The sequence below is a fragment of the Patagioenas fasciata genome, chromosome 7, assembly GCF_037038585.1.
Source record: "Patagioenas fasciata isolate bPatFas1 chromosome 7, bPatFas1.hap1, whole genome shotgun sequence".
In the NCBI taxonomy this organism is placed as follows: Eukaryota; Metazoa; Chordata; class Aves; order Columbiformes; family Columbidae; genus Patagioenas; species Patagioenas fasciata.
In genome coordinates this window covers 980,860-993,762 of record NC_092526.1, presented here as the reverse complement: position 1 = coordinate 993,762, position 12,903 = coordinate 980,860, and the positions used below count along the sequence as shown (strand labels likewise).

General features: G+C 55.1%; 1 protein-coding gene across 2 annotated transcripts in view; it reads right to left on the bottom strand.

Moving 5' to 3' along the window:
• ACVR1C (activin A receptor type 1C) overlaps nucleotides 1–12,438 on the bottom strand; it is a 31,734-nt gene extending 19,296 nt beyond the window's left edge. For both annotated transcript variants that reach the window (XM_065840349.2, XM_071810645.1), the window contains exons 1-2: nucleotides 12,332–12,438; nucleotides 378–608 (exon numbers count right to left, since the gene is read on the bottom strand). In XM_065840349.2, coding sequence (XP_065696421.1) covers nucleotides 378–608; nucleotides 12,332–12,380 — 280 coding nt within the window. In that variant the 5' untranslated portion in view covers nucleotides 12,381–12,438. The remainder of the gene's footprint in view (nucleotides 1–377; nucleotides 609–12,331) is intronic.
• Between the last annotated feature and the right edge of the window lie 465 nt (nucleotides 12,439–12,903).

The following is a 12,903-nucleotide window of genomic DNA, read 5'->3' as shown; positions in this document are numbered from 1 at the left end:
ATCTGGACCAACGCCCATCTAAATCACAAACTCCCCTACGATATTCCAGCCCACAAAATCTCTGAGGTTACAAGTCTGTTTTCGTCACTATTCTATGATTCAGACACTTCATCTGCACGGTTAATGCCTGGCGGGGTATCACAGACAGCATTTGGAACATCTTTAGGAGATGCAAGAAATTCACTTTTCCCCAGGCAGAGCTGTTGTTTAGATCTTCCTGTCTGAAACAAGTTGGGAAAAAAATAGCTACGGCTTTACCGCCGGCCTTTAACACCCCCGTGAACCAGCTCTCTCGGCCGTGTCCTTGGCACGGTGCTTCGGCACTCCCGAGCGGTCACGCCAGCGCTCCAACAGCCCCGCGCTCGGGCGGCTCTTACCGACAGGCAGGCGGAGGGTGATGTTGTTGCAGAAGTCGGTGTAGCAGCACTCGGTCTTGGTGATGTTCTTGGAGCTGTGGCAGAAGACCTGGGCGTTCAGCTCGGGCAGGGACACGCAGGACTTGACCACCTCCTCGCGCCCGTTGGTCAGCATGACGGAGGCCCAGCAGGCGCCCTCGGTGTGGCAGGTGAAGTTGGTGTGCTCGCACAGCTGGCACACGCACTTCAGCCCTGAAAGAGAGGTTTCCAGCCTTCGTGAGAAGACCCGGGCAGACAGACCCCCCAGCGCCGTGCCGGTCGCCGCGGCTGGTTCACCGACGGCACCCGCGGCAGCTCCGGCCCGCGCCGGCCAGCGGGAGGAACCCGGTCACAGGAGGTCCTGGCAGCACAGGTCCCCAACACCCACAGGTGACGAGTGTTGAAACCAGGTGGCCCTCGGTCACAGGGAAGCGTACAGCAGCTGTCTTGTGTGGTGGGAAGAGTGACTGCCCCGAGAAGAGGTTTCTGTGGGCGGAAGGCTCGAGTCTCCAGGTTTGTGTTCCCAGCTCGCACGCCTCAAGACAACACCTCAGACAACACTCGGGACAAATGCACGCTCATGTGCCCCATTTCAAGATGCACACTTAGGCACAGCTCCATTCATTACGTATGAAATTTGAACACTGTCAGCAGCCGCTCTCCGGGCAGCCGTGCTGGCTGCCCAAACCGCAGCCCCCGCACCACTGCCAGCACCCGACGTCCTCGCCGGACCACAGCCCACGGCCATGAGCCCGAGGAATCGCCAGGGTGCCAAGTGCTGGCACACACCACCCTACAGACAGACAGACACGGGCAGGAACTACGGACCTTTTCTCCCCAGTCTCCTGAGACAATGCACCTTGTGCGGGCACACAAACAGCCACCCAAGCTCTCTTGGTGCAAAAGCCTGACGGCTTCTCAACTTTGCATGTTTTTAACCATATCTTCATGTTGCACCAAATCAATTGAAAACATTTAATAACTACTACATTTTTCAGGCTTTATTGACTCTTGGAAGATGAGGGGGAACCAACACCACATAATCTCAGTGAAACCCCAGCTGTTGACAATAACTGGTTTTGTCCTCCCTGTTTTCGTCACCTGCTTCATAACGTTCTTTGCCTGCTTCATGCCAAGTTTAGGAGCCCACATCAGCAGCGATACGATAACCAAGACACCTTGGGCTGAAAGCAATTTCTGCAGACAACCCTTCTTCAAGTGCACTTTATATGATTATTTTGTTTCTGTGAAAACAACCAACCAAAACCAGACAAAAACCCCCAAGCAAACAATCAAAACAATCCACCACCTCCTTTTAGAGCAGAGAGACTTGATCTCTTCAACTTTTGACTTAAACAGTTCTCATCCCATCATGGGGTCCCCAAAATACCTCCTGAACACCTTCCCAGGTCAGTTCTGCATCTGCAAGATGGAACCCTGCTCTGATTATTAAATAAAAAAAAAAAAATGAAAAGAAGTGTTCTTGTGCATAAATTCATTCTGTTTCTATGGGAATTGGGCAAGAGGAGGCTCTTTCTTAAAGAGAATGGACGTCCAAAGAGCCGAGCCATGAGGACTGGGATGGCCCCAGAAGAGCAGAGCTCTGTTCTGACCACCAGCCAGCCCCTACGAGCCAGCGCTGCCCAGCTGTCACCTGTGCCCCTGCCATGGCCTTCCTGGCCACCCCACGCTGGGGACCAGCAGAGCACCCTGCGCACTGTCCCCACGCCCACGTCACCCCACGCTGGGGACCAGCAGAGCACCCTGCGCACTGTCCCCACGCCCATGTCACCCCAGGTTGGCGACCAGCAGAGCACCCTGCGCACTGTCCCCATGCCCATGTCACCCCACGCTGGGGACCAGCAGAGCACCCTGCAAACTGTCCCCATGCCCATGTCACCCCACGCTGGGGACCAGCAGAGCACCCTGCGCACTGTCTCCACGCCCATGTCATCCCACGCTGGGGACCAGCAGAGCACCCTGCGCACTGTCCCCATGCCCATGTCACCCCACGCTGGGGACCAGCGGAGCACCCTGCGCACTGTCCCCATGCCCATGTCACCCCACGCTGGGGACCAGCAGAGCACCCTGCGCAATGTCCCCATGCCCATGTCACCCCACGCTGGGGACCAGCAGAGCACCCTGCGCAATGTCCCCATGCCCATGTCACCCCACGCTGGGGACCAGCAGAGCACCCTGCGCACTGTCCCCATGCCCATGTCACCCCACGCTGGGGACCAGCGGAGCACGCTGGGCACTGTCCCCATGCCCATGTCATCCCACGCTGGGGACCAGCAGAGCACCCTGCGCACTGTCCCCATGCCCATGTCACCCCAGGCTGGGGACCAGCAGAGGTTTGTCTACAGGAGAGCACGTGTCACCGTGTGCACTGTCCCCGTGCTCGTGGTGAGGAGGAGGAGGGTGGCCGAGGGCTGCGGCAGTGGCGACTCATCTCTAACAGCACCCAGCGGAGGGAGCAGTCCTGCCAGACGTCAGCACCAACCTGATTTCTGTTTCTGTGACACTATTTGTTCTCTTTATGACAATCTTCATCCTGTGCTACCCTCCTGCAATAACAGCTCGTCCTGTTTATCTGCAGCTCCGGCCCACAACAAACTTCCTTGGCACCGTTATGTGCGTGTTTGTCCTGGACGCGGGGTGCGCCAGGACCCCACCACTGCCGCTGCTGTTGCTCTGTACCGGCAGTGAGCACAATCAATCAGCCAGCAAGAGAACGGGTAAATCTCGCCCTTAAACACATTACCACGGTCCTAGAAGAGACGCCAGGAGCAAGACTCATCAGGTCCAAATAAATAAGAGATCTAGTAGGAGAAAAACAGCCACATCATCACCAACACTGCAAAATAAAAGCATTACTTGAGGAAATGAATATAAGACTGCCTCAAATGTCTTCAGGGTTTCAGACACGTCATTGAGCTGTTTTTCTCCCCCTTCTCACAGCCTGAGCATAAAATGGAAAATGGTCTTTGCAACGTCATCCGCAGTGCACAACTGACATTTCTATCCACATCCTGGTATTTGGTCAATTGTTTGAGAGAGGGGCTGATCGAACCTGCCACTGCAAGTCCTGACAGCCCCCGGGTATCGCCTGAGTGCAGGGCGAGAAGGGGACAGCCGGTCTGTCACCTCGCTCAGCCGGTCACGCGTGGCCAGAACACGCGTGGTCCTGTACCACGTGCCCGGCTGTGCCGGGGCTGGCGCGCGTGTGCCAGGTGGCCCTGCAGGGACGGCCATGGCTGCCGCTGCCAGAGCCGCGTTCCCTGCCGTAGGACTCAGACAGCACTTCACTCTGCTGGGTGTCCTTTCTTCGTTCTACATCACGGACAGAAAGACTCTAGTCTCATTTTTCCTTTTAGTTCTGAGCGTTTTCCTCGAAACCGCCTTTTCCAACCCCCTGCCTGCAACTGGACATTCTCAGGGTCATGGAAATCAGCCCTGTTGCCCACAGAGCTGCTTCTGCGAGAAGCCATTATGCAAAGAAGAACGAAAAGAAACGAAGTTTTGGTCAAATTCTCAGTACAACCCACCCACATTATTATTGCTTCTGAAAGCAAAAGCATCTGGCCACCAGTCCACGCAAAGGAGCATGTTGAACTCTGTACTTCCAGAGAGTTTTCATGCCCACTGCAGACTAGAAAGTCCTGGACACCAAGATGGCCCAACAAGCATTCCCTGTTCTGCTGCCCAGGGAAGGGGTGAGGCTGCCCAGGGCAGTGGCGGAGTCACCATCCCTGGAGGGGTGTGAAAGGCGCATAGACAAGGTTCTTAGGGACATGGTTTAGTGCTGGAGTTGGGTTATGGTTGGAATCAATGATCCTGAGGGTCTTTTCCAACGGGAATGATTCTGTGATTCTGCTCTCCTTCGGAAACACTGAGCTCACAGGAGTCATGAGAGACAGGCACACGAGCTCCTGATGGGAACAGTACGTTCTGTTTGGAAGAGGCAAGAGAGCACACGAAGGAAAAACTTGTGCACACCCAAAAGATGACCTCCTGAGAAACCTCCAGTGTCTGTCTGTCCTATTGCACTTGAATTGTCGCCTTTTTTCATCATTCCTTCTAAAAAAGCTGGAAAGCACCGCCCCAGTGGGTGCGAAGCCTTCGGCCCAGCCCGTCCAGCTGTCCGTCCAGCGCTGGCCCAGCCCGTCCAGCTGTCCGTCCAGCGCTGGCCCAGCCCGTCCAGCTGTCCGTCCAGCGCTGGCCCAGCCCATCGCTCACACAGGGTTAAATGCTGCCAAATTTCAAGCCCTTATGCAGGAAAACAAACAAACAAACAAAACCGGAGAAGCAATGTGGTTAAATCTATTCACAGACAAGGCCAGGGTCTGGGTTGATGGCAAGAGGAGACTCTTCCCAGAAGATTTACACAGACCATTTTTAAATGTAACTCTACAAAAACAGAAGCCCAAGGTTCCCCCCGTACCTGCCTGTGCCACTGGCTGATTTCTCAGTTAGAAAAAAGGGTAGAACATTCAAAACAGATACAAATACCCGATCCTGTTTCCAAGAGCATTTGTGTACATCGAGAATCTTTTGTTAAAAGAGCAGAAAGATGATCTTAAAATGTAACTGTGAAAGTATCACACAATTTCCCTGCATGCGCGCTGCTCCAGCCACCTCACCTCAGTGGAATCGGGAGAGGGACCCTGGAAAACATTGTCCCTTTACAGTTCTACAACCTAGCAATGCATTTCAAGCTTTCACATCGCACATCCGCGCAGTTTCTGCTCTAATGTGACTGCCCTGCCGCCCCAGAGGCGCTGCCGAGACCTTGCCCGGGCTCCAGGGCAGAGGGAGGACAGCGCGATGCCCGCGCCTCCCCGTGCCCTCCTGGGACACACGGTCCCTGCAGGGCCCTTCCACGGCACCGAGGAAGAGGAGGAATGTGCAAATATTGACTGAAATTCTCCAGTTCCTACACAGAGAAGAAATGCTCATTCCCTCCCCAGGAGACACGGCGCGCCAGCTCTGCCCCAGGGCTGCTCCTGCCCACCCTACCAGTGGTGCCCTGCGGGAATGCGGTGGTGGGGAAGGAGTCAAAGGGAAAAGGATCTAAGAGGCGGGAGGAAAACGTGCTCCCAAAGTTTCAAAACGAGGCACTCTTCAATCCAGTAACAAACATGACTCTTTTTTTACTCAAGGACAACATTTCCATTAAAACATTGCATTCTCTGGTTGAGAAACTAGGAGAAAGTGAACAACCGCAATATGCGGGCTGGGAGCGCTGTGGGAGGCATCCAGACACAGTTACCCCTGGTTACAGCTCTCCCAGCACACAGTCCTCCAGCAAACACCTCCTGGAGCTCCCCAAAGCAGCGCACCCCCGGAGGGTGACACCCTGTGCTGTGGGGACAGCTGCACGGCCCGGGGCAGGGCACAAGGGGACACGCCGTGGCTCCCGTCGGTGGGGACAGCAGAAGGGGACACGCCGTGGCTCCCATGGTTGGGGACAGCAGGAGGGGACATGCCATGGCTTCCATGGTTGGGGACAGCAGGAGGGGACACGCCGTGGCTCCCGTGGTTGGGGACAGCAGGAGGGGACACGCCGTGGCTCCCCTCAGTGGGGACAGCAGGACGGGACACGCCGTGGCTCCCCTCAGTGGGGACAGCAGGAGGGGACACACCGTGGCTCCTCTCGGTGGGGACAGCAGGAGGGGACACGCCGTGGCTCCCGTGGTTGGGGACAGCAGGAGGGGACACGCCGTGGCTCCCGTGGTTGGGGACAGCAGGAGGGGACACGCCGTGGCTCCCGTGGTTGGGGACAGCAGGAGGGGACACGCCGTGGCTCCCGTGGTTGGGGACAGCAGGAGGGGACACGCCGTGGCTCCCGTGGTTGGGGACAGCAGGAGGGGACACGCCGTGGCTCCCGTGGTTGGGGACAGCAGGACGGGACACGCCGTGGCTCCCGTGGTTGGGGACAGCAGGACGGGACACGCTGCGGCTCCCCTCGGTGGGGACAGCGGTGACAAGGGCGTGTGGCACAGCAGCGGTGAGCAGTGCTCGTCCCCCAGAGCAGCACAGAGCAACGGGAGAACCCACCAGCCAGCCCAGGGGACGGGGCAGCTGGCCCAAAAACTGCCAGATGCACAAGGGAAGCAGCTTGGAGGTGCAGAGACCACAAGGAACAGGTGCTCCCTGACTTCAGCACTTTGAAGACATGAGCAGTTTTCACGGATTATTTTTCTGCTGTTATTGCAATAGGAGCTGAGACTCCATACCCATTTCTTGGACGAGACCCACTCAGACCTAAGGACACAATGACTTGCTCTCTGGAGCAGAAGACAATCAACATGACCGACTTACAGAAAAAGCAACTTTCTTTTTTCTTTTTAGTTTCCAATACAGCCACAAAACCGACAGCACAGGCAAACATGCTGTGCAATTAACTTCCATAGCAGGAAGAACTGAACCAGGACCCGATTCACAACAGATCAATACAAAGGTGCACAACTGAGTTTTTTTCATGCTTCCACCAGTTTTTCCTCATGTCAGGTTCAAATACATGAATCACAAGATAACTACAGAACAAGAATGATTCTACGTGTGAACAACAGATGGAAGAATATGAGTTTAAACACCAGCTTAATGAAAGCAGCTAACAATTAAAACAAATAGACATAGTGCAACCTTAAAAGTTAAATGGAAAGAACTGAGCACATAATTGGCATACGCTGACTAATGCTGTGGCACTAAAAGAATAGACTAAAAACTATGGGGGAAAAGGCTGAGACTTGCTATCTCTTATGAGCCACGCAATGTTCTGCATTTCAACACAAACTTTTTACTGTACAAATTAACAAGGCATTAATCTTCCATTAAGTCATAATCCAGTGCCACTCACAATAGTTAACAGTTTCTTCTCGTGACTACAGGGCAGTAGAGCATTTCAAAATTGAATTGGAGAGCAGATATCTAAGTGGTCTTACAGCAATTCCAGACCTATCTTTAATCTTGATGGGAAGGAGGGCAGAATATCTGTCAACATTTCCATCCTCAGTCATTCCGCACAGTGCACTTCTACACATATTTTCATTTTATTCCCAAATCAAGAGACTCAGGGCTCCTGTGAGCGCAGGCGCTGCGTGTTGCCTGGTCCCTGGCACGGAGCGAGGACACGCGTGGGAGGTGGCACAGCACGGTGGGACACGTCCCTGCGCCTGACCCACCAGCCGCCCCATCTACTGCCCTCCCGGGGACGGCTGGAAAAGGCTTCACCACTGTGAAAAGGGGCTCAGAGCAGACCCCAGAGCTACAGACTGGCTGTGTCCTGCTGCCCAGCCCATTGCCCGTGATGGAGCTGAACAAACCCTGGAGCAGGCACTGGAGCAGGGTCCGGCACAGCCCCTGCAGCCGTCCTCTGCCCGGCCGCCCATGACGGAGCAGGCTATGGGGCAGAGGTGCTCCAGCCCTACCCCAAGGTCAGCCCATGGTCTGGAGCAGCCCAGGTACCAGGCAGGGCAACCCGGCGGCTTTGGTTGGGAGAGGCTGATCCCCACAGAGCCACACGGAATCCAGTGCTGCGTGCTCCAGGGATCTGGGAAGGGGAGCCGAGAATGAAGCGGTAAGATTTGCTGGGGATGGAGAAAGCAGAACGGACTTCGGGGCATGGCAAAGGAACCTTGCCAGGCTGAGGGACCAAGAGCCAGAGGAGAGTCAAATCAGCCAGGAGAAAAGCAGCATGAGCTGTGTCTGAGCAGTGACCGGCCCAGCACTGGCTGTCCCTGCTGGGACACACACGCCGCTGAGCCTCTGGGACACGCTGCTGAGCCTCTGGGCAGCTCTGGAGAACCCAGCTCAGTTCATGGTGGGGCACGACCAGGAGGAGACCAAACAGCCCACTCTGCCATCGGGGACTGGCTCCTGTCACCCATTTCCAAAGGGCACAGGAGAACCAGAGAGAGGTACAGAACAGGTGGCAGGGGGACTGGACACAGGTTAAGAAAAGGCTCTTTCATGTAAAAGGCAATTCTGGGGAGATATGAAAGTTTTATAATCACAGATGGCATGGAGAAGACAAATGGGATCAGCTCATCACCATTAAGCCGAAAGCCCCCGGGCAGCACAGACATTACTGACAGCAAGTTCAACTCTTCCTCCTGCTCCCTTGTCACCTTCCCCTACAGCGTTAGGCGTCAATACTATTGCCACCACTCAGGATGAAGCATCAGCGCATTCCAAAAGCCATCGGACAAATCCACCCTTACGTTCTAGAGACCGATAGAGAATGCCGTGCACAGCAACACCCGCACACCTGAGCGAGAGCCCGCGCCCCGCACTGCCGCGGGACGGGGGTTCAGAAAGCGCGGGCTGAGCCGCAGCACGTTGGGTTTTGTACAGGAGAAGTGCGGGTAAGCACCCTCTCTGCAGATGGCTCTAGGAAAAGAAAGTAGTAGGAGGGAGAGTAGATTAAAAGCTCCCTATATGAACATGGCGCAGAAAGGACTGATACCAAACCAGGCGAAAACTAGAAAGCTGTGGAGGAGAAAGGAAAAGTAATTATTCCAGAGCTGAAGAAAGTGTCTTAAAATGAGAGACACTAAACAGCCCCAATGTTTTCATTTCTTAAAAATCTGTATGGGAAGTGGTTTTATTAACATGTCCAACTAATTTAATTTTGGAGGCAGAATACTGGGTGCTCAAAATCCCTATTCTAGAAAAGCTCAGCAACCGTGACCAAAAAAAAAACAGCAGACAGAAACTGAGGCCAGGCATTGAAATTAACGTTAACTGAGCAGCGAAAGGGCAACAAAACCCAGTGAAATTATTGTTGTTGGAATAAACTGTCAAAGGACATTTGCTATGTTCTCATGAGCTTCAAGCAGGCACAGTATCCTCTGAGAAGTCAGGCTTTATGAAATGCAAGCCATGCAGCGAAGCACCCTGGCTGCAGGACCGTGGTGAAACACAGCAGGCACAGCAGGCGGGGGCACCGCTGGCCGAGGATGCAGCAGTGGGCTCGGTACGAACCCCGCGGTGGCGGCTGCGGTGCCGCGGTGCTGACAGCGTCCACCGGCTGCGACACAGAGCCCCCGGCTCTGAGCGCTGAGAGAACGGAGCCGCTCTCCTTCAGCAGCGCTTTCCGAACCACAGGCAGCCCGGCCAGGTTAAAGCCTGCAGTAATCGGTTGCAAGCAACTGGTAACGCTCTAGAGCCTGCTCCAAAAGAGCTTTTATAGTAGCACAGCTTTTGGCTACTACAGAGCTCCAGTGACCCACAGAAGTGAGAAGACAGCGTCATACTGATGATTTGTCACATAGCAGTGAATTAAATTGTGTAGTGAAGTACAACTGCTTTGCTATTGCCGTGCTTGTTTGCAAGGACATACAATTCCTGGTGCTTGACAGCACGTAGGCTTTCCAATAGGACCAGTTAATAAGGAGTAAGCAAACCCAACTATGAAGCTGGAACGAAGATGCTTTTTGCAGCAGGTGGCTCTCTGGGCCCGTCACTGACACATGGACATGAAGCGGCTGGTTCACAGCTCTGTCTGGCCTATGTACCTTGGACTTTCATTCCAAGTTTACATTCTGTAGGAAACACTAGAATAAAAGGAATGTGCTAAAAATTCAGACTTAAGATTCACAGGGCATTTCCAGTGATTGCTTATTACTCAATACAAGGCTATTATACCATATGGGAAAGACAAGAACACCAAGTTGTTTGAACACAGTACTGCCCATGTAGCAAGTGTCCAATGTTCTGCTATTTTCATGCATTTATCCTTATGTAGCAGTTTTCCATAGCAATATCTATCGTGCTTCTCCTTTCTAACAGCAAGTTTGTGTAACAGCTGGCAGCAGCAGCATTGCACCGACCACGGGCACCCCCGCCGCGCTGGAGACCACCCGGCCACCCACACCTGCCTCTGTACACACCGGCACCTCTGGCGCGCACCAGACGGCTTTGTGGTTTGCATTAAGTGGGAGAGAAACTTTCACAAATGTAAGACATCCTTCAGACATATTATAAGAAAGCCAAAACACAGTTCAGTGGTGCGCGCTACAAGAGGCTCAGGTGGAACCACCACCCATAGGAACACCTTCCCTTACCGCAACCCACACCCTCAGCTCTGGATCATTTAGAAACACTACGGCATGCTGAGTACTCTCGACTTCCCCAGGATAACGCTGGGAGGAGTATGGAAGAGTGTGCAAAGCATTTGATACAGCACAAGTGGAGGCGATGCAGAACAAAAACGGCAGGAGCAGGAGGGAAGCGATTTTGAGAAGCCCACACGAGACAAGCAGATAGGAAACACTGGGGCTGTTCTCCACATCAGTAGCAAAATACTCCTCCTCTTAACTCCATAAATATTGCTGAATACTGGGGCACAATGGAAGTTCCTCAGGAGAGCTTCACTGCCCAGCACAGCATCTCCAAACGTGCATTATAGAGAACAGGGGTTTAGAAGCTTACCAGAACACGCTTAGTCGTGTGTCTTGATCAGAGAAGTCTGCGGCGGAGCACGAGCAGATGTAGAGTAGATGTGCAGTATGAGCGGGTGCACAGCTGAGCACCTGACACTCAACAGCAACCGCTGCGTGAGACCTGAAGACTTGTTCTAGGTCCGTGTAACTCCCCTGGGTGCCCCCTCTAACCGGGACATCTGCCTGTCCTGCACCACGGGCACCCGTACCACACCTCATCCCGGCACTGCAGAGTAACTAATGGGCTAAGAAAAACAGGGCGATACTACTGCAGCTTCAGAGAGGAAAGCAATGCAAGACTGTTCTGTATCAACGACATCCAAAGCCAACGAGATTCATTAGTGTGCTGAACAGTCTCCAGAGGGAAGTGGAAATGAGATGGCCAAAGCATTGGTGATTCCATTCGAGCAGACCAGGGAAGAACACGAGCACCATGGGGCTGCCTGTCCCTACGGTCAGCTTCCAAACTTGAATAATAAAGGAACGAGACAAAGATAAGATCTCAGACAGATCAAGTTTTACAATCCCTGAAGGTAATGAGGATTTACCTGAGTAGTTCAAATAACAATAGCTGAGCTTTGCTACCCCTCCTTTCCCAAAAGAAGGGATTATAGGAGTACTTTGATGTGGGAGTGGGCACAGTCCTTCAGCCTGGGGCTGCCAGCACCCCTCTGCAAAAGTGTAAGGAGCATCACACCCAGAGATCCTGCGCTGAAACCACTGAGAGAAAAGTAAATTGGAGTAAACCTAACAGAAAAACATCAAAATGTTGTATTCAACACTGCCTTACTTCACCTTGAAGACAACTGCTGCTTTACAGGGCGTTATTTGACAGCAGCGGCTTTTGAAGGAAAAATTGAGTGAAATCAATGTTTCATACCACCCGCTGTGCGAGAGAAGAAGCTGGATGGGAAGAGCCCAGACATCGCACTCGGCTCCCCCGCCCAGAGCGCTCCGGGGGCTGTGACCCGTGTCCCACCGCGATGGGACAGGACGGGACGTGCCGCAGCCCCACGACACCCGGCAGACGGAGGCGCCTCGCTGCGACCGGCCGCGCAGCGGGAGGAGCTGCCTCCGAGCACCACGGAAAAGCGGAGCAGAGATTTGGGTGCACGACGAAGCACCCAGGGGCGAGATCCGCCAGCGACCGCTTCTTGAAACCCAACGGACCGAGAACTTGGGAGCGCGCGGTACCGGAACGGCGTGGGCGGGAACCCGGTTATTCCCCGTAAATCCCCGCTGACCTATTTCTGGTGTATACATGTTGATCATAATTAAATGCATTAAGCTCCTTAACCTCCCGAGAAACAACCCTGACCCCGCCGGCCCGGTCGCAGCTGCCGGAGCGCCGGGGGGCCCGGGGAACCGGGGGGTCCCGAGGAAAGAGGGGGGCCCGGTGCTCGGCGCGGCGCCCCCATCCCCGCATCCCGCTGGCGGCGCTCAGGGCGCCGCCGGTGCCGCCGCTGCTCCCGCTGCCGCCCGCCCTACCTGCGCCCAGCGAGAGCCCGGCCAGCAGCGGCAGGGCCGCCCGCCACATGGCCGCCCCGGCCGGCTCCGGCTCCGGCTGCGCCTCCGGCTCCTGCTCCGCTGCCGCCGCGCTCGGGCAGCTGCGCTCCGCCGCGCTCCGCCCGCCGCAGCTATAGTGGGGCGGGGAGGGGCGGGGGCGGCCCCGCCCGGGACCCCGCGGCGGGGAGGGCAGCGCCGGTTCAGCCCCCGCGGCCTCGGGGACGGGCGGGGGCGGCGAAGGGCGCGGGGGCTCCGGAGCTGCGGCGGCTCCTGCCGCTCTCCCCGCGCCCCGAGCCGCCTGGAGCCGCGCGGGTGACACGGGGACCCAGCGGGACCCCAGGCAGAGCCCAGCTGGCGGGGCTTCCCGGTCCATCTACACCCTGCTGCAACTTATAGCTGCAAATGCACAGAAAACGAGACCAGAAAAAGTGACTTCTCCCCCTCAGTTTCTGATTATTAGTGGGTTTGGCATCTTTTCCGTTGGTTGCTTCGTCAAGCTATGCCAAATTTTCCACAAACATCAGAATTCTGAACTGTTTCCAGTGTTTCTCCAA